The sequence below is a fragment of the Mercenaria mercenaria genome, chromosome 19 (genome assembly GCF_021730395.1).
Source record: "Mercenaria mercenaria strain notata chromosome 19, MADL_Memer_1, whole genome shotgun sequence".
Lineage (NCBI taxonomy): Eukaryota > Metazoa > Mollusca > Bivalvia > Venerida > Veneridae > Mercenaria > Mercenaria mercenaria.
In genome coordinates this window covers 36,455,488-36,470,239 of record NC_069379.1, presented here as the reverse complement: position 1 = coordinate 36,470,239, position 14,752 = coordinate 36,455,488, and the positions used below count along the sequence as shown (strand labels likewise).

Below are 14,752 nucleotides of genomic sequence, written 5' to 3'. Positions count from 1 at the left end.
TTCTCTATCATTTCAAAAGTGTCTTTGATGAAAAATTCCTTCAAAACATTAGTGCTTTATAGAAATGCTGTGCAAAAATACATTATGCCAAGAAGTGAATGCTCGAGACCACTTCCAAAAATAGAAAAGTGAGTGGACTTATAACCTTTTTACCACCAAAAAACTTGGAGCATGTTAAATTGCTTTGAGGGGAGGGATTCTAGTATAAGTTGCTTCGATAAGTGGGATCTTAAGTATAAAGAAAATTATACCTTGGTGTTTGGCTCATTGATGACTCAGGAGGATACTCAATATCCTTGTATATATACACTGGGTCATCCATTTCTTAATAATTCCAAACAGGTTAATAATATCTTAATTGAAAGTACTATCCTCAATCCAGATTTGTTTAAAATAAATGTTTTTGATTCTGCTAATTTTATAGGTAGTTAATAATGGGTCATATTATGTCTGCCTATAGAATATATATCCTTTTTTTAAAACAAAATAATTAAAATATCACATTTCTGTAGAATGACTAAAAATCTGTTATTGTATAGTCGTTTTTTTTTTTCATTTTCATGAAAAAATCTAATGTGACTATTTAAATTTAACTATATATCAGTACATTTAACTAAACAAGAAATATAATTATCCAAACTTAAGAAAATAGCTTTTTTTTTCAAAAATCTAAAAAAAAAGATCAAAAATTTAATTTCTAATACAGGTAGTCACATTCGTGTATCACAGTATTGAAATAAAGATTATTCAATGCACACAAAACACTGTAAAAATTATGAACAATCATCCTCTCATTAACAAGAGAACCAAACATAAAACATTAAGTTTAAAACATGCAATTATATTTTTTTTTATTTTGTTCATATCTCATATAAGTATTCATTAATATCTAATGTTTTTAAATATTTCTCTATATCAGTTGTGTATTCATTAGTATTTAACCTTCAACATGCATTCTTCTGTATCAGTTGGTACCCAAATAATGGTGTTACATTTCTGCTGCCATAAAGTCCCATAATTTATTCTTATTACATAAACACATCTTAAGTTTCTTTTTCACAGGAGTACAGAGTGCCCTAATATATTGATCTATTAATTGTATTGAAGAATCGATCACCAATTCCAAAAATACCTGACCTGATCACTATACAGTAAAAAAATTACCACACTCAAACCCCCCAAAAAGATTATTACATTGTAGACCTTAAAAAAAAATATTGTTTGTTTCTGGTAACATTCCCATCCAAAAATAGGATAGGTACATGTAGGTAGGAAATTTTTTTTTACCATGAAAAAGGAGCAATATAAAGCGAAAAGTATAAAAAATAGCGAAATATCAATTTTTTCCCAACGCCATAAAAACATACTGGGTCGCGGCAAATTTTTAGGGGCGGTCGGGATACCGGTAACAAACAATTCTTTTAGGCCTTACTTGCAACAGTCAATGATTAAAGGTGCATGTTGGTTAACAAAACCCAGACCGTCAGACAATGTACCTGCACAGAATTAATCGGCAACAGAAAATAACAAGTTCAAAATGTGTTCAAAAGTAAATCTTCAGATAAACATTAATTACTGGCAATAGTATAAAAATTCAGGGTCAAAGTGATAATGATAAAAAAAATGTAGAAATAAACAGAAGAAAAATAATTATGGAATTTATTAAATGGAGAGATCTATACGCATTCAAAATTAGGATTTGAGAAAATTTAGTTGACATATTTACAGACATTATAATAATAATGCTATTATGAATCATATATGGGAATTCGCTAAACATTAAAACATTGACAACAGAGTATCAATTTAACTTTGCATCTCTACGTGAAATTGGCCGAATATGGGAAAAAAACTGGCATCAACCTAGAATCAACTGAATAAAATTTTCTGCAAATTGAAGAAAATTTGAACAAGGATGTTCTGACTGATATAATTTTTATATACTGAAAATATTCAGAATCTGAATAGCTAAGTGAACAAATGATTGTACTTTTAAGTTAGGACTTAACTACAAGAAATTCAACCAATATATATATCATATTACAGAAGCAAAGTTTCCCTTATGGATTATATACAGTGTATTATTTTAATTCTTATTTACTTACAGGCATGATTTTGGATTTTCATTTCAAACCATAAAAAAATCCCCACTCAATCATATAATTACACAGTAATATATAACAACTAAAAAAATGCAAAGAATTAATGTAATTCAGAGATATAATAGAGATGGCATGTCTCCCACAACTGCTTATAATCATCTAAATAGTAAGTCAGTCTTTATATACTGTTTACTTAATCCACATTTGCATGCGCTGTCTTGACACCAAAAGGACGCCTATACTACTAGTAGTATAGGCGCCAGTTTGCAGGCAAAACTGCGCATGAAAACTGAGTGTTTTTGGTAATTCAAGGGCCATAATTCCGAAGGGCCTAGGCCAATTTGGCTAGTTACCGAACTTGGCGGAGCACTTATTGGCAGGCACATTTTGTTGAAGTTTGGAGAAGAGCGGATGAGAAATGTTCAACTTAAGAGTGCAGACAAGCTTTGTGACAGACAGACAGACACACAGACTGGAGTAAATCAATATGTCTCCCACACCAGTGTGTGGTGGGAGACATAATTATGCAACCATGCATTTCAAACCGTGCATTTTATCTCACCCCTTGAACAAAGGTTGTCGGGAGGGATGAAAACTTGATGATTTATTTATTTATTTTATTTTGTTGGGTTTAACGTCGCACCGACACAATTTTAGGTCATATGGCGACTTTCCAGCTTTAATGGTGGAGGAAGACCCCAGGTGCCCCTCCGTGCACTATTTCATCACGAGCGGGCACCTGGGTAGAACCACCGACCTTCCGTAAGCCAGCTGGATGGCTTCCTCACGTGAAGAATTCTACGCCCCAAATGAGGTTTCGAACCCACATCGATGAGGGGCAAATGGTTTGAAGTCAACGACTCTAACCACTCGGCCACGGAGGCCCCTGAAAACTTGATGAAGCCTTTGATGAAGCCTGTCTCCGTACTTTAAGGTATACTGGCTGAACAGCATGTGTATTCCTGATAAGCATTTTATTTTTAGTTTAGGTAGTGCACCATAATTATAGACAAATACCTTTGATTATGTATTATCTGCATGCGATATTGGCAATTCCCCCTTAGTATTCAATTCAAAGAATACCAAGGTAGAATTCTGAGATAACGTAATCCCACGGAAATTACCGAGGGTCTTTAAACTTATACATATACTCAACCTATCTGTCTCTTCCAGTCTGTCAGCTGGAGGATACAATTTTGGTATATGAACTCATGTTAAAGTAACAATAAAAGTCTTTGAATTGGACAAAAGTGTTCAAATCAAATTTAACATGCACTGTTCTATTTGTATAAATTTTTGTTATCTGTTTTTTTTTAAAATAAACTGGTTTATTCATGACTTGCACTTCCTTTTCAGTATGTTTTTTCTTTCTATCATAGGAAAAAAAGATGATTTAACATTTTACTATACAAGACTTATTTTATTTACAAAAAAAAACATGGTTCTAAAATTGGTACAAATTAAAATCAATCACCTAAGAATATTGCCTGAATTATAAAGAACACTGTTAGAAAATTTTGATGGATATATACTTTGTAAAGTAAGTTCTTAAAACTTAATTTCAGTGTGTTTTGTCAATGCTTTTCTGTAATATAACAGACTCTTAAAAGTTTCAAAACTCAAGCCTGAATGTTTATAACAGTACTGAGAACTCACCTTTCCTGCCTGTCTGTTCTTTCAGGAGTGCGACTAGATTCTATCCCAGCTTTAGACGTGGTACCATCCAGCAGCATGTCTGCTCGGGATGATCTTGTTGGGCTTGCTGTTTTCAGTGACATTTTGCACCTGTTAAACACTAAGCACAAGCATCTGGTATGTTTGTTAAGGCAGTATTGTTCACAAACAAGGAATCTGATCTAAGCTATAGGCATGTGTAAGACTCTTCAAGTGTAAACACTAGTATCTCCCAATTCTTGTCATCACCAATAACTGGTTGAATATCCAAAGACTTAATTTGGGAAATGCTCTAAAATTAAATTTTAAAATGCAGTTTTCAAAACCAAAACCAGCAGTTTCAGCATATGTTACACATTACACTATCTTCATCTGCAGACCAAGATGAGGAATAAGCGTGAAACTGTAAGGTTATGTCTTGAAAACTAGATAAAAACATAATATGGTCACTGTTTCAATTTATCAGCAGGAAATGAACAAGTGGTAGTTGCCCTAATGAAAGTCAGGGAAAGCATTATGCACAACAGAATAAGAATTAAGTCCTAGCACAAGGCCATTGTTGTTTCAAGGAGTGTACCGGTTTTCGATACAATTCAAATATCTGCGATAGGATATCATACATAGGTTTGACTGATAAATCCGAAGTTGTCGCAATGGTCAAAATAGGGAATGTATAAATTTAGTAGATCTTAGTGTTAGAAGAATGAAGAGTCTACAGTAAATGCGTAATAACAGTAATAATCCACAAAGACAATACTCAACAGACAAAAGCTCAGTGGGAGTGGGGGGCAGAGCACAGGGGAATTTTTGTCTAGAATTTTCCTTAATGTTTGAGAACCACATTTCAGACTACTAAACACAGACCTGGATACACCAGCAGTACACACTGATTCGAGTGTTATCATGGTTATTCTTGAAATAAAAACTTTAAAAAGGCTTTCAAAAATGGATTTTTCATGTTTTTGCTCAACTTAACTGCAGCTTAAATGACAACACTTATTTACTCCTGGAAATTGAAAAACGTTTAAGGATACAAGTACTATTGGAGATAGGCTTCTTTAAATGTCAGCGAATTCGCGTCAAAAACAAATTCTCTTCATTTGTCAAAATTTCCGCGAGCCGCCATTTTGTTGCCAAAGTTGCCATGGATTTTTATAAAGCCATTACATTTGAACGAATTATATATTTTACAGTGTATCATCATTAATTATAAGAAGTATCTTAAAATGCAAGAAGTGTTCTTTAATTTTATAAATAGTTATACATTTAAATATTTATTATATTCTGGTTTATTTTTGCTATTTTAATCAAATTTCTAAAAATGTTTTCGTTTCTAAAAACTCCAATCAAATACCCAACAGGTGCGCGAAGTTTACAGATCGGAAGAATTATCTTGTATGCGGCCTCTCATGGGTCAAATTGTTCATGCGTAGAAGCGATCTCAATGCTTCCATGAAAATTTGTGTAAAACGAAAAAAAAAGAAGTTATTTCCCTTATTCTTACCATAGTCTGGTTCCCGCCGTACAGCTACGCGGAGTGCTAGTGACGTAGCGGTATGCCTAAATAGCGGAAAACACTGAGCTATCCGGCCGCCTACACATTTTCTCCCCGTTTAAATATTCAAGTTCTATACCGTGACAAGTCCATCAAGATTTGTTGTCTTTTTTTACGCATAAGATTTTTCTAAGAAATTTACAATGTATCATTTCTATATTTTTTATATAAAAAACTAAAGGTGATGCCCCCGCAATTACCCAGTAAAAAAGAAAATAAAAAGATACTGGTCTTAAAACATTTTTCGATATATCATGGTCAAGTATCGTACATATGAGTCTATATACATTATTTATGATACTATTGCTTTAAAATGTTAATAAATTATATAATAAGCAAACGCCGAGCTTTTTTTGCCATTAAACATCAAATGTGAAAATAGCGGAAACATATTTTTATCATTGTGCGCATTGAAAACATTTAATAACTTCACCATTTTTCGATATATCAAGCTCAAATTTCGTATCTGTTAGTCTATTAACCTAATTTTACGATATGAAAAAACAAACATGTAAATGAATTGAAAAATAAACAAACGCCGAGCTTTTTTTGCTATTAAATATCAAATGTGAAATTAGCGGAAAAAAGATTTTTTCACTATGCGCATTGAAAACATTTAATAACTTCACCATTTTTCGATATATCAAGCTCATTTTTCGTATTTATTACTCTATTAACCTTATTTACGATATGAAAAAACAATCATGTAAATGAATTAAAAAATAAACAAACACCGAAATTTTTTTGCTATTAAATATCAAATGTGAAAATAGCGGAAAAAGATTTTTTCATTGTGCGCATTGAAAACATTTAATAACTTCACCAATTTTCGATATATCAAGCTCATTTTTCGTATTTATTACTCTATTAACCTTATTTACGATATGAAAAAACAATCCTGTAAATGAATTAAAAAATAAACAAACGCCGAACTTTTTTTGCTATTAAATATCAAATGTGAAAATAGCGGAAAAAGATTTTTTCATTGTGCGCATTGAAAACATTTAATAACTTCACCAATTTTCGATATATCAAGCTCATATTTCGTATTTATTAGTCTCTTAATCTTATTTCCGATATGAAAAAACAATCATGTAAATAAATTAAGAAATAAACAAATGCCGAGCTTTTTTTGCTATTTAAAGTGTTTTTTGCAAAAAAAAGTGTTTTCCGCTATTTAGGCGTACCCGTGACGTAGGGGCAGATAACCAGACTATCCTTATCAGTGTAGGTAAGAGCGTTGGTCTACGGACCGCTGGGTCTCGAGTTCGATCCTCGGGCGGGGCGTATGTTCTCCGTGACTATTTGTTAAAAGACATTGTTTCTGAAATCAATAGTCCTCCACCTCTGATAATTCATATGGGGAAGTTGGCAGTTACTTGCGGAGAACAGGTTTGTACTGGTACAGAATCCAGGAACACTGGTTAGGTTAACTGCCCGCCGCTACATGACTGAAATACTGTTGAAAAACGGCGTTAAACCCAAAACAAACAAACAAATATCCTTATCAGTACACCTCTCTCAAATTAGCTTTTCCCCCATTTTCTACAACAACATATTAAATAGCAGGATCGGTTTGATTGAGTCTCTTCATGCGAGGTAATGCACCTGTCAATATTTTGCCCGCCCAGGGGGGCGGCGGGCTGACCCGGGGGAATTTCACATTTCAAAAAAATTGTTGTCTAAATCCGCACCCTAGAGACAACCTTTTTTGTCTAAATCCCACCCTAGAGCCTTGTTGGTACATCCAATGTTTGTCTAATTCCCGCCTGTCGGGAATGGTCTTCTGTCTAAAGTCCCGTGTATGCCCGCCGCTCCCCCGGGCGGGCAAAATATTGACAGGTGCATAATGAAATGTGTAAAACCTCCACTCACGCCCATTTTTTACATGATGGAAGTCAGTTTATATAGATGTACCTTTTGCAAGTTTATAGATGACGTTATAGGCATCAAAAGCTTTCTTGAAACGTGTAAGCTTGTATGTGCTTTTGCACTTTATTATGTTTTGTGTGGATCATACCGTACAGTCCATTAATATCCTTTATACACATTTGTTTTACATGAATATTATAGATACCAATTTTTTTATCATATATTAGATTATGCTAAAATGAAAAACTTGAAATGCCGCGATAAAAGATTTTGAAACGACAACAGACAAAATAACGTGTAGCGCCAAAATGCCTATACCCTTTGAAGGTAATTTGACACCAGGGTATCTTTTACCAAGAGGGGAAGGGGCCCAGACCTGTGATTTGGGGGAAAATAGATCAGTATTTGGGCAAAGGGGAATAAAATAAAACTTGATGTGAAGTCTATTTTTGACGAAAACTGTATCATTAAGAAGAAGTTTTCTGACGGGAAGGGGCCTCGTTAAAGGCCCTTATCCAGAAGGGGAAAAAACCTGGACACATATTTACTTCAATATATTGTCTAGTAACTATAGCATTAAGTGTTCAGCTTTTAGGTCCGTTACTGAAGGAAACAGCTAGCGATTTGGGCGACAAGATGCATCTTCACTAAATATATCATATTCTTGTAGACATGCATTAACCTCTCCGAACCGAAGTTCATAACAGTATACTTAGTAATTATATATATATATCTTCAATTCAGCTATGCCTGCTATCTTTATCTATATCATTGACCCCGCATGCCACGTTACCGCGGCGGGTTTTCGTCCTGACACGTTATCTATCTTCCAAGTCCTCGCGAAGACATAGACTTTGACGCGAGTCAACTGACAAAGAGAGAAAGGAATTAAAGCGTAAAGGAGAAGAGTTCATGTATATACAAACTTTATTTAAAGGTCCATTACTAAGGGAAAGTGAGTTGGCAATTTTTTTCATAGCCAGTGCATAGACTTCTGCAAGACACTAAATAATGAAAATTGGCAGGTCAAAAATTACAAAAGGTCTTTGGAACTCAGAGAAATGTATGTGTATTATGTTGAAATTTCAATGAATCGACAGAATGACCCCCAGGTCTTTTTAACTTTCTTCATACTTCATAGAAAAATAATTGTACATATACTGCGATTTATTTCGAATTTCTACATACCAACTTTCATTTTCCAATAAAATGAAATAGTTTCTGTGCTTTTTAAAAGAAATTAAAATGTTCACTTTCCTTAGTATTGGACCTTTAAGACAAGCAAAAAAAAACGGAACAGGTTTCTAGGAAGACACATGTTAAACCTGGCAGGCTGCCGGACTGAACTGGTTGGCTCCAGGAGAGACAATATTCTCAGGGAGTGAGTTCCAGAGAACAATAGTGCGTGGAAAAATGAAAACAATCAGCTGTAAAGGGAAATTCCAAATGTACTAAAAATATATCCTTGTAATAATTTGTTTGTAGGTCTGTCGTTTTACTTGGGAAGTTAGATACGGTTCATTTGGGATGACAGCTAGGTTGTCTGTGATATCATAAATTATAATTCCAGTAGTTCGTCAGTACGCACGGATGCAGTCCAGCGGTAACCGACGTCTGACTACGAAACCAGGGGTCGTGAGTTCAAGCCTCACTCCTCCAACTAAAAATTACAAGCATTGGGATAATAGTTTTTTTTGTATAGATGCTTTATACCTGACACGCTAAAAGAACCAGAAAAGCTTCAGGAATTGGAGCGTCTTCTATATCTTGCACTATCCTCCCACTAAGGTGTTAGTATTACTGGAGAAGTCGCCCGTATGGGTTACCGGCGGCGACTACTATAAATAAGCCGACATATAATCAAATTGTCAGTACGACGCAGGTCAAGTGGTCTGTAGCCTAAGGTGGTCAACAGGTCAGAAACACTGGAGGTGCGACCATAACTGCGCATTACCCTCCCAGCAGCCATTTTCTAATTACCGGGTACATTGTACTTAAAACTAAATGGAAACCTGGCGAAAGGCAAACTTTAGCAGGATGGTGTATGGTGCACTTACGCTGCCTTGCTGTATGAGCTATCTTTTTAGCGACGTAGTCGAGTGTTCGCCTTAGGTGTGAGAGGTCCTGGATTCGATTCCCAGTCAGGACTAAAATATTTTCAGTCTGTTATGAAGACGTGCAGCAAACTTAACATTTCACTCGATAATATACATGCACGCACTTCTTTCGTTACATAAACAGATCCTTTAGAGGACAAGTAATTAATATGACACGGCAATTTCCGTACGATAACGTTTATCCTGTTTCTTTGAATTTTTATACCTATCGTGAAATACAAATTTCGTATGAATGTTATTTCGGGTTTAAACTGGTACCAGTCGTCCTTAAACAGGATTTAGGCTGCTTTCAAATGAAACATATATAAAAAGAGAAGAGAAAGAAGTAAAAATGAAAGCTTCTGTGTTGGCCTGACTCTTGACCGACCAACACTCAAATACGGACCGCCAGATGATGCGGGATCTACTCCATAATTATACCAGAAGCTGTAAGTTTGATCGGAACAATTTGGATTCATAATCACCAATATTCAGTGTTAAAGAACGGCAAATATTCCATTTGTCCTTTGTCCTTTCCAAATCTTATTTTTGTTGTTGAAACTTAAACGGATGAAAGCAGAATCTGTTGAAATAATATTTTCGCAAACTGTTATTAAAACCTGCGCAAATGTTACATTTTAAAGTTTATATCTAAATTTTAGATTTAAAATGTTGGCGTATATGGATGCATATATGTCAGCGATTTGATTTCTCGCATTATTCCAGTTAACTGCATAAAAAAGAAGTATATACGTTGTCATTGGCGGTTCTAAGGTTGTGTTCAACTGTATTTATTCATATGAGTATTTTACTTTTGCATGTATTTTTGTGTGTGCGTATCTGTAAAGCATAAAACTTTTGAGTTAAGGAGGTAATACGTTCTTGGAACGTGCTCTTCCTATTATTATTCATATGAGTATTTTACTTTTGCATGTACTTTTGTGTGTGCGTATCTGTAAAGCATAAAACTTTTGAGTTAAGGAGGTAATACGTTCTTGGAACGTGCTCTTCCTATTGATGTTTTTATATACTACTACTAATAAGCTTTGATAATGTGGCAGTTGAGTCCAATAAGTCCAGCGATTTTCAAAGATAATCCGTCATAGATTCATCATAAAGGTTAAAGGTCAGTAATTCAAATCCTTCTTTGTTTCATATAAAAAACGACAACTTCATATCGTCTTTACGTATCTTTAGAGAACATCACTTTTTCCTACACCTATTTTGCATGAAAGTTCTATCACAAATTAAAGAAAAAATGAAAAGAAAATAGGGGGTTATGTAGTTCCTAGTGAAATGCCAGTCAGTTGTGGTCTGCTACCCTAAAAATGGCGCATATTTACTCTCGTCCGCGCAATAAACACCTACTTCCGGTTTCGATCTGCAAAACCTGCCATGTGGGGTGTATGAACATGAAAACCGTCTCATTTCATGCAGAATGTCTTTTAGTAGTGAGAAACGGTGATTAAAGCACTCGTTCTACACGAATTTGCGCAAAAAATGGGGAAATTAGGATCTATTTATTATGGACTTCTTTCGACTACACCACGGAAGCACATTTTCGACCGAATTACTGACCTTATTCCTATAAGAAATGTTTCTTTTCAAATATCACACAATTTTCATTTCTATTTTCAAGAAAGATGTAATACCAAACATATTGCCAAGTTTCATTGTGAAATTTCGAGATTTTAGAGAAATATAGACATTTAATAGAAGCCACCCCCTACCAATTTACTGGGCTAAATTTTGGCCCTATGGCCCTTTTATTGTATATTTTGGTAAAAGTTTCACTCGTTTGCATTATTTTTCACTTGGATTCTGAAATATCATTCATTCCGTCATGAATAAGACCCAAAAGGATGCATTTTGTGCATTTTCTGACATTCTGGAGACAAAATACTGGCTTTTTAATCCCAGAAATCGCTGCTGAATAGGCGCATCTTCTCAAAAAATGGTCAAAATTCAAATTTTTTCAAATTTCACTATTATTTTGCATTGAAAACACCCTTTTATATCATAAACAACCGATCTATGACTATTAAGACTAATTGCGATGTGTTTCGAGAAAGTCTTATTTCAGCTCTTATAAGAAATGTTTCTTTTCAAATATCACACAATTTTCATTTCTATTTTCAAGAAAGATGTAATACCAAACATATTGCCAAGTTTCATTGTGAAATTTCGAGACTTTAGAGAAATATAGACATTTAATAGAAGCCACCCCCTACCAATTTACTGGGCTAAATTTTGGCCCTGTGGCCCTTTTATTGTATATTTTGGTAAAAGTTTCACTCGTTTGCATTATTTTTCACTTGGATTCTGAAATATCATTCATTCCGTCATGAATAAGACCCAAAAGGATGCATTTTGTGCATTTTCTGACATTCTGGAGACAAAATACTGGCTTTTTAATCCCAGAAATCGCTGCTGAATAGGCGCATCTTCTCAAAAAATGGTCAAAATTCAAAATTTTTCAAATTTCACTATTATTTTGCATTGAAAACACCCTTTTATATCATAAACAACCGATCTATGACTATTAAGACTAATTGCGATGTGTTTCGAGAAAGTCTTATTTCAGCTCTTATAAGAAATGTTTCTTTTCAAATATCACACAATTTTCATTTCTATTTTCCAGAAAGATGTAATACCAAACATATTGCCAAGTTTCATTGTGAAATTTCGAGATTTTAGAGAAATATAGACATTTAATAGAAGCCACCCCCTACCAATTTACTGGGCTAAATTTTGGCCCTATGGCCCTTTTATTGTATATTTTGGTAAAAGTTTCACTCGTTTGCATTATTTTTCACTTGGATTCTGAAATATCATTCATTCCGTCATGAATAAGACCCAAAAGGATGCATTTTGTGCATTTTCTGACATTCTGGAGACAAAATACTGGCTTTTTAATCCCAGAAATCGCTGCTGAATAGGCGCATCTTCTCAAAAAATGGTCAAAATTTAAAATTTTTCAAATTTCACTATTATTTTGCATTGAAAACACCCTTTTATATCATAAACAACCGATCTATGACTATTAAGACTAATTGCGATGTGTTTCGAGAAAGTCTTATTTCAGCTCTTATAAAGCAAATACTGGATTTACATGTATTGGAAAATAAACACTGTCGATTGTATTGAGGTCAACTGCCACATTATCAAAGTTTATTAGTACTCCCGCACGATAATTTAAACGACATCATGTTTATATTATCGTTTGATTGTTATGGTTCTCATGCATCAGCTATCAATGATAGAAGTTAAGTGCATACTGTAATGTAACTACTAATGTTATACAAAAATAGTTTCTGTATTGAAACGTTTTAATGAAGAAAAATCATAATTATCAAACATGTTATCGTTTGAGTTATCGTATTTGTTTTGTTTTTGTTGGGTTTAACGCCGCACCAACACAATTGTAGGTCATACGGCGACTTTCCAGCTTTGATGGTGGAGGAAGACCCCAGGTGCCCGTACGTGCATCACGAGCGTGCACCTGGGCAGAACCATCGACCTTCTGTAAGCCAGCTGGATGGCTTCCTCACAAAGAATTCAACGCCCTGAGTGAGGTTCGAACCCATATCGGTGAAGGGCAAGCGATTTGAAGTCAGCGACCTTAACCACTCAGTCACAGAGGCCCCCGGCTTTTGCTATAGGTCATAGGGAATTTTACACATGGTTTCTGATCTACACATGAGTATTTTGAACTGAACAGAACCCATAACTTTGTAAAATGTAATGAGGTACACCCGTTCTTAAGGTTGGATGTCGTAGGTTGACGCACGCGCGTACGGCACGTCTAGACCATAGTCGTTTCTAGTCCAAGTTAGAGGACTCTAAAGCCTAAGAAAAGTGATTTAAATTTTTGAATGATCACCGACTACAGAGAAAACATGAGATACATGTGACGGTCATCTGGTGTCAAAAATTTGACCATTAGGTCAATTAATAGGAACACATAGAAGCCACATTTTCTACTCCATCTTCGCAAAACTGTGTCAGAATGTTTGTTTCTATGAAATCTAGGTAATGTTTGAAACTGGGTTACCTGTGATCGTAAACTAGGTCAGCCTAGGTCAAATCGTAGTATAAAACCTTTACACTCTTACAGACCCCATTTTCTACTTTATCATCATAAATATTTGTCAGAATGTTTATCTTATATAACTTCCTCGTCTTTAAAATTGTCAGACTGATTGTCTCCACGAAATATAGGTCAAATACAAAACTGGGCTACCGGAGGCCTTAAACTAGGTCCCTAGGTCAATTTATTGAAAAAAAATGTTAACACTTTAGAGGCCACATTTTCTATCTTACCTTATCTTCATACAACTTTCTCAGATATCTGTCTCTATAAAATTTTGGGTACAGTTTAAAAATTGGATTATCCGAGGTCTTAAACTGGATCACTAGGTCAAATCATAGAAAAACCTTGTTTCTATTCTAGGGACTCCATTTTCTACTTCATCATCATAAATCTTCGTCAGTATATCTATCTCTATGAAATTTATGTAAAGTTGAAAAGTAGGGTGCCTGGGGTCAAAAACTTGGTCACCAGGTTAAATCGTACAAAAACCTTGCTAACACATGGCCCTTCTTTTTCATGAAATACAATGACTTAAAGAAATTTGGTAGATCACTTAAAGAACACTGCTGTGAAATCACTTTGAATCGGCCCAGCAGTTTTAGAGATTTTCAGAGTTTTCAATATAGCCATATGCTATCAGGGAATACTAATCCCGCGGCCATGTATCTTAAGGAAACAGAATGAGTTGAAGGACTTTGGTAGAGGGTCAGTTAAGGAAGAATACCGAGAAATTATTTAGAAATTGGCAAGTAGAAGACTTTCACAGTTTTCCATATAGGGAAAACTAGCCCAACCTCCTGGTGGCTATGTTTTTAGCAAAACAGAATGCTTTGAAGGAATTTGGCAGATGTCACCCAAGGAACATTTCTATGAAATTATTTCTAAATCGGGGCTGCAGTTTATGAAAATGTTTTTCCTTTTGGTTGTCATGGCAACCAGAATTCTACATCCAACGAAAAAAAATCCACAAGGGACCAACCATGGAACTTTCTCGTGCAGTTTGGTTGAAATTGCTTGGTGGTTTAGGAGAAGTTCAGACAGACGTCAACAATCCTAAAAGCTTACCACAAGCACGTGCTTATGTAAGCTAAAAAGAAACAGAAAATGAGGTCATTTGAAGGAAAATACAGAATGATCACTTACTGACCAAGTATGCACCAGTATAGGACATTAAAGACAGTATTCTATCACAGTTTACACAAAGTGCATTTTCTCCTCCCTTTTTGGAAATAGTTGATAAAAGTTGTTGGAACTAAGGTTTCAAGGTATGGTATTGAGAAACCTACCCCTTTAAAAAGCGAAAAAATGTGTTTTTGTACTTGAAAAGTACTTTAATTTTGATTGAGGTGCGTCAAAAGAA

At 34.8% G+C, this 14,752-nt stretch overlaps 1 protein-coding gene across 9 annotated transcripts in view; it reads right to left on the bottom strand.

The window, feature by feature from the left end:
• Positions 1-4,957, bottom strand: part of LOC123542017 (WD repeat-containing protein 49-like) — a 67,597-nt gene extending 62,640 nt beyond the window's left edge. For 5 of the 9 annotated variants that reach the window (XM_053531049.1, XM_053531052.1, XM_053531050.1 and 2 more), the window contains exons 1-4: positions 4,811-4,957; positions 3,759-3,911; positions 3,004-3,064; positions 2,665-2,705 (exon numbers count right to left, since the gene is read on the bottom strand). In XM_053531049.1, coding sequence (XP_053387024.1) covers positions 2,665-2,705; positions 3,004-3,064; positions 3,759-3,880 — 224 coding nt within the window. In that variant the 5' untranslated portion in view covers positions 3,881-3,911; positions 4,811-4,957. Of the gene's footprint in view, positions 1-251; positions 498-2,664; positions 2,706-3,003; positions 3,065-3,758; positions 3,912-4,810 lie in introns of those variants that run through there. The other 4 variants (XM_053531054.1, XM_053531055.1, XM_053531056.1 and 1 more) reach the window with 3 other exon arrangements.
• Between the last annotated feature and the right edge of the window lie 9,795 nt (positions 4,958-14,752).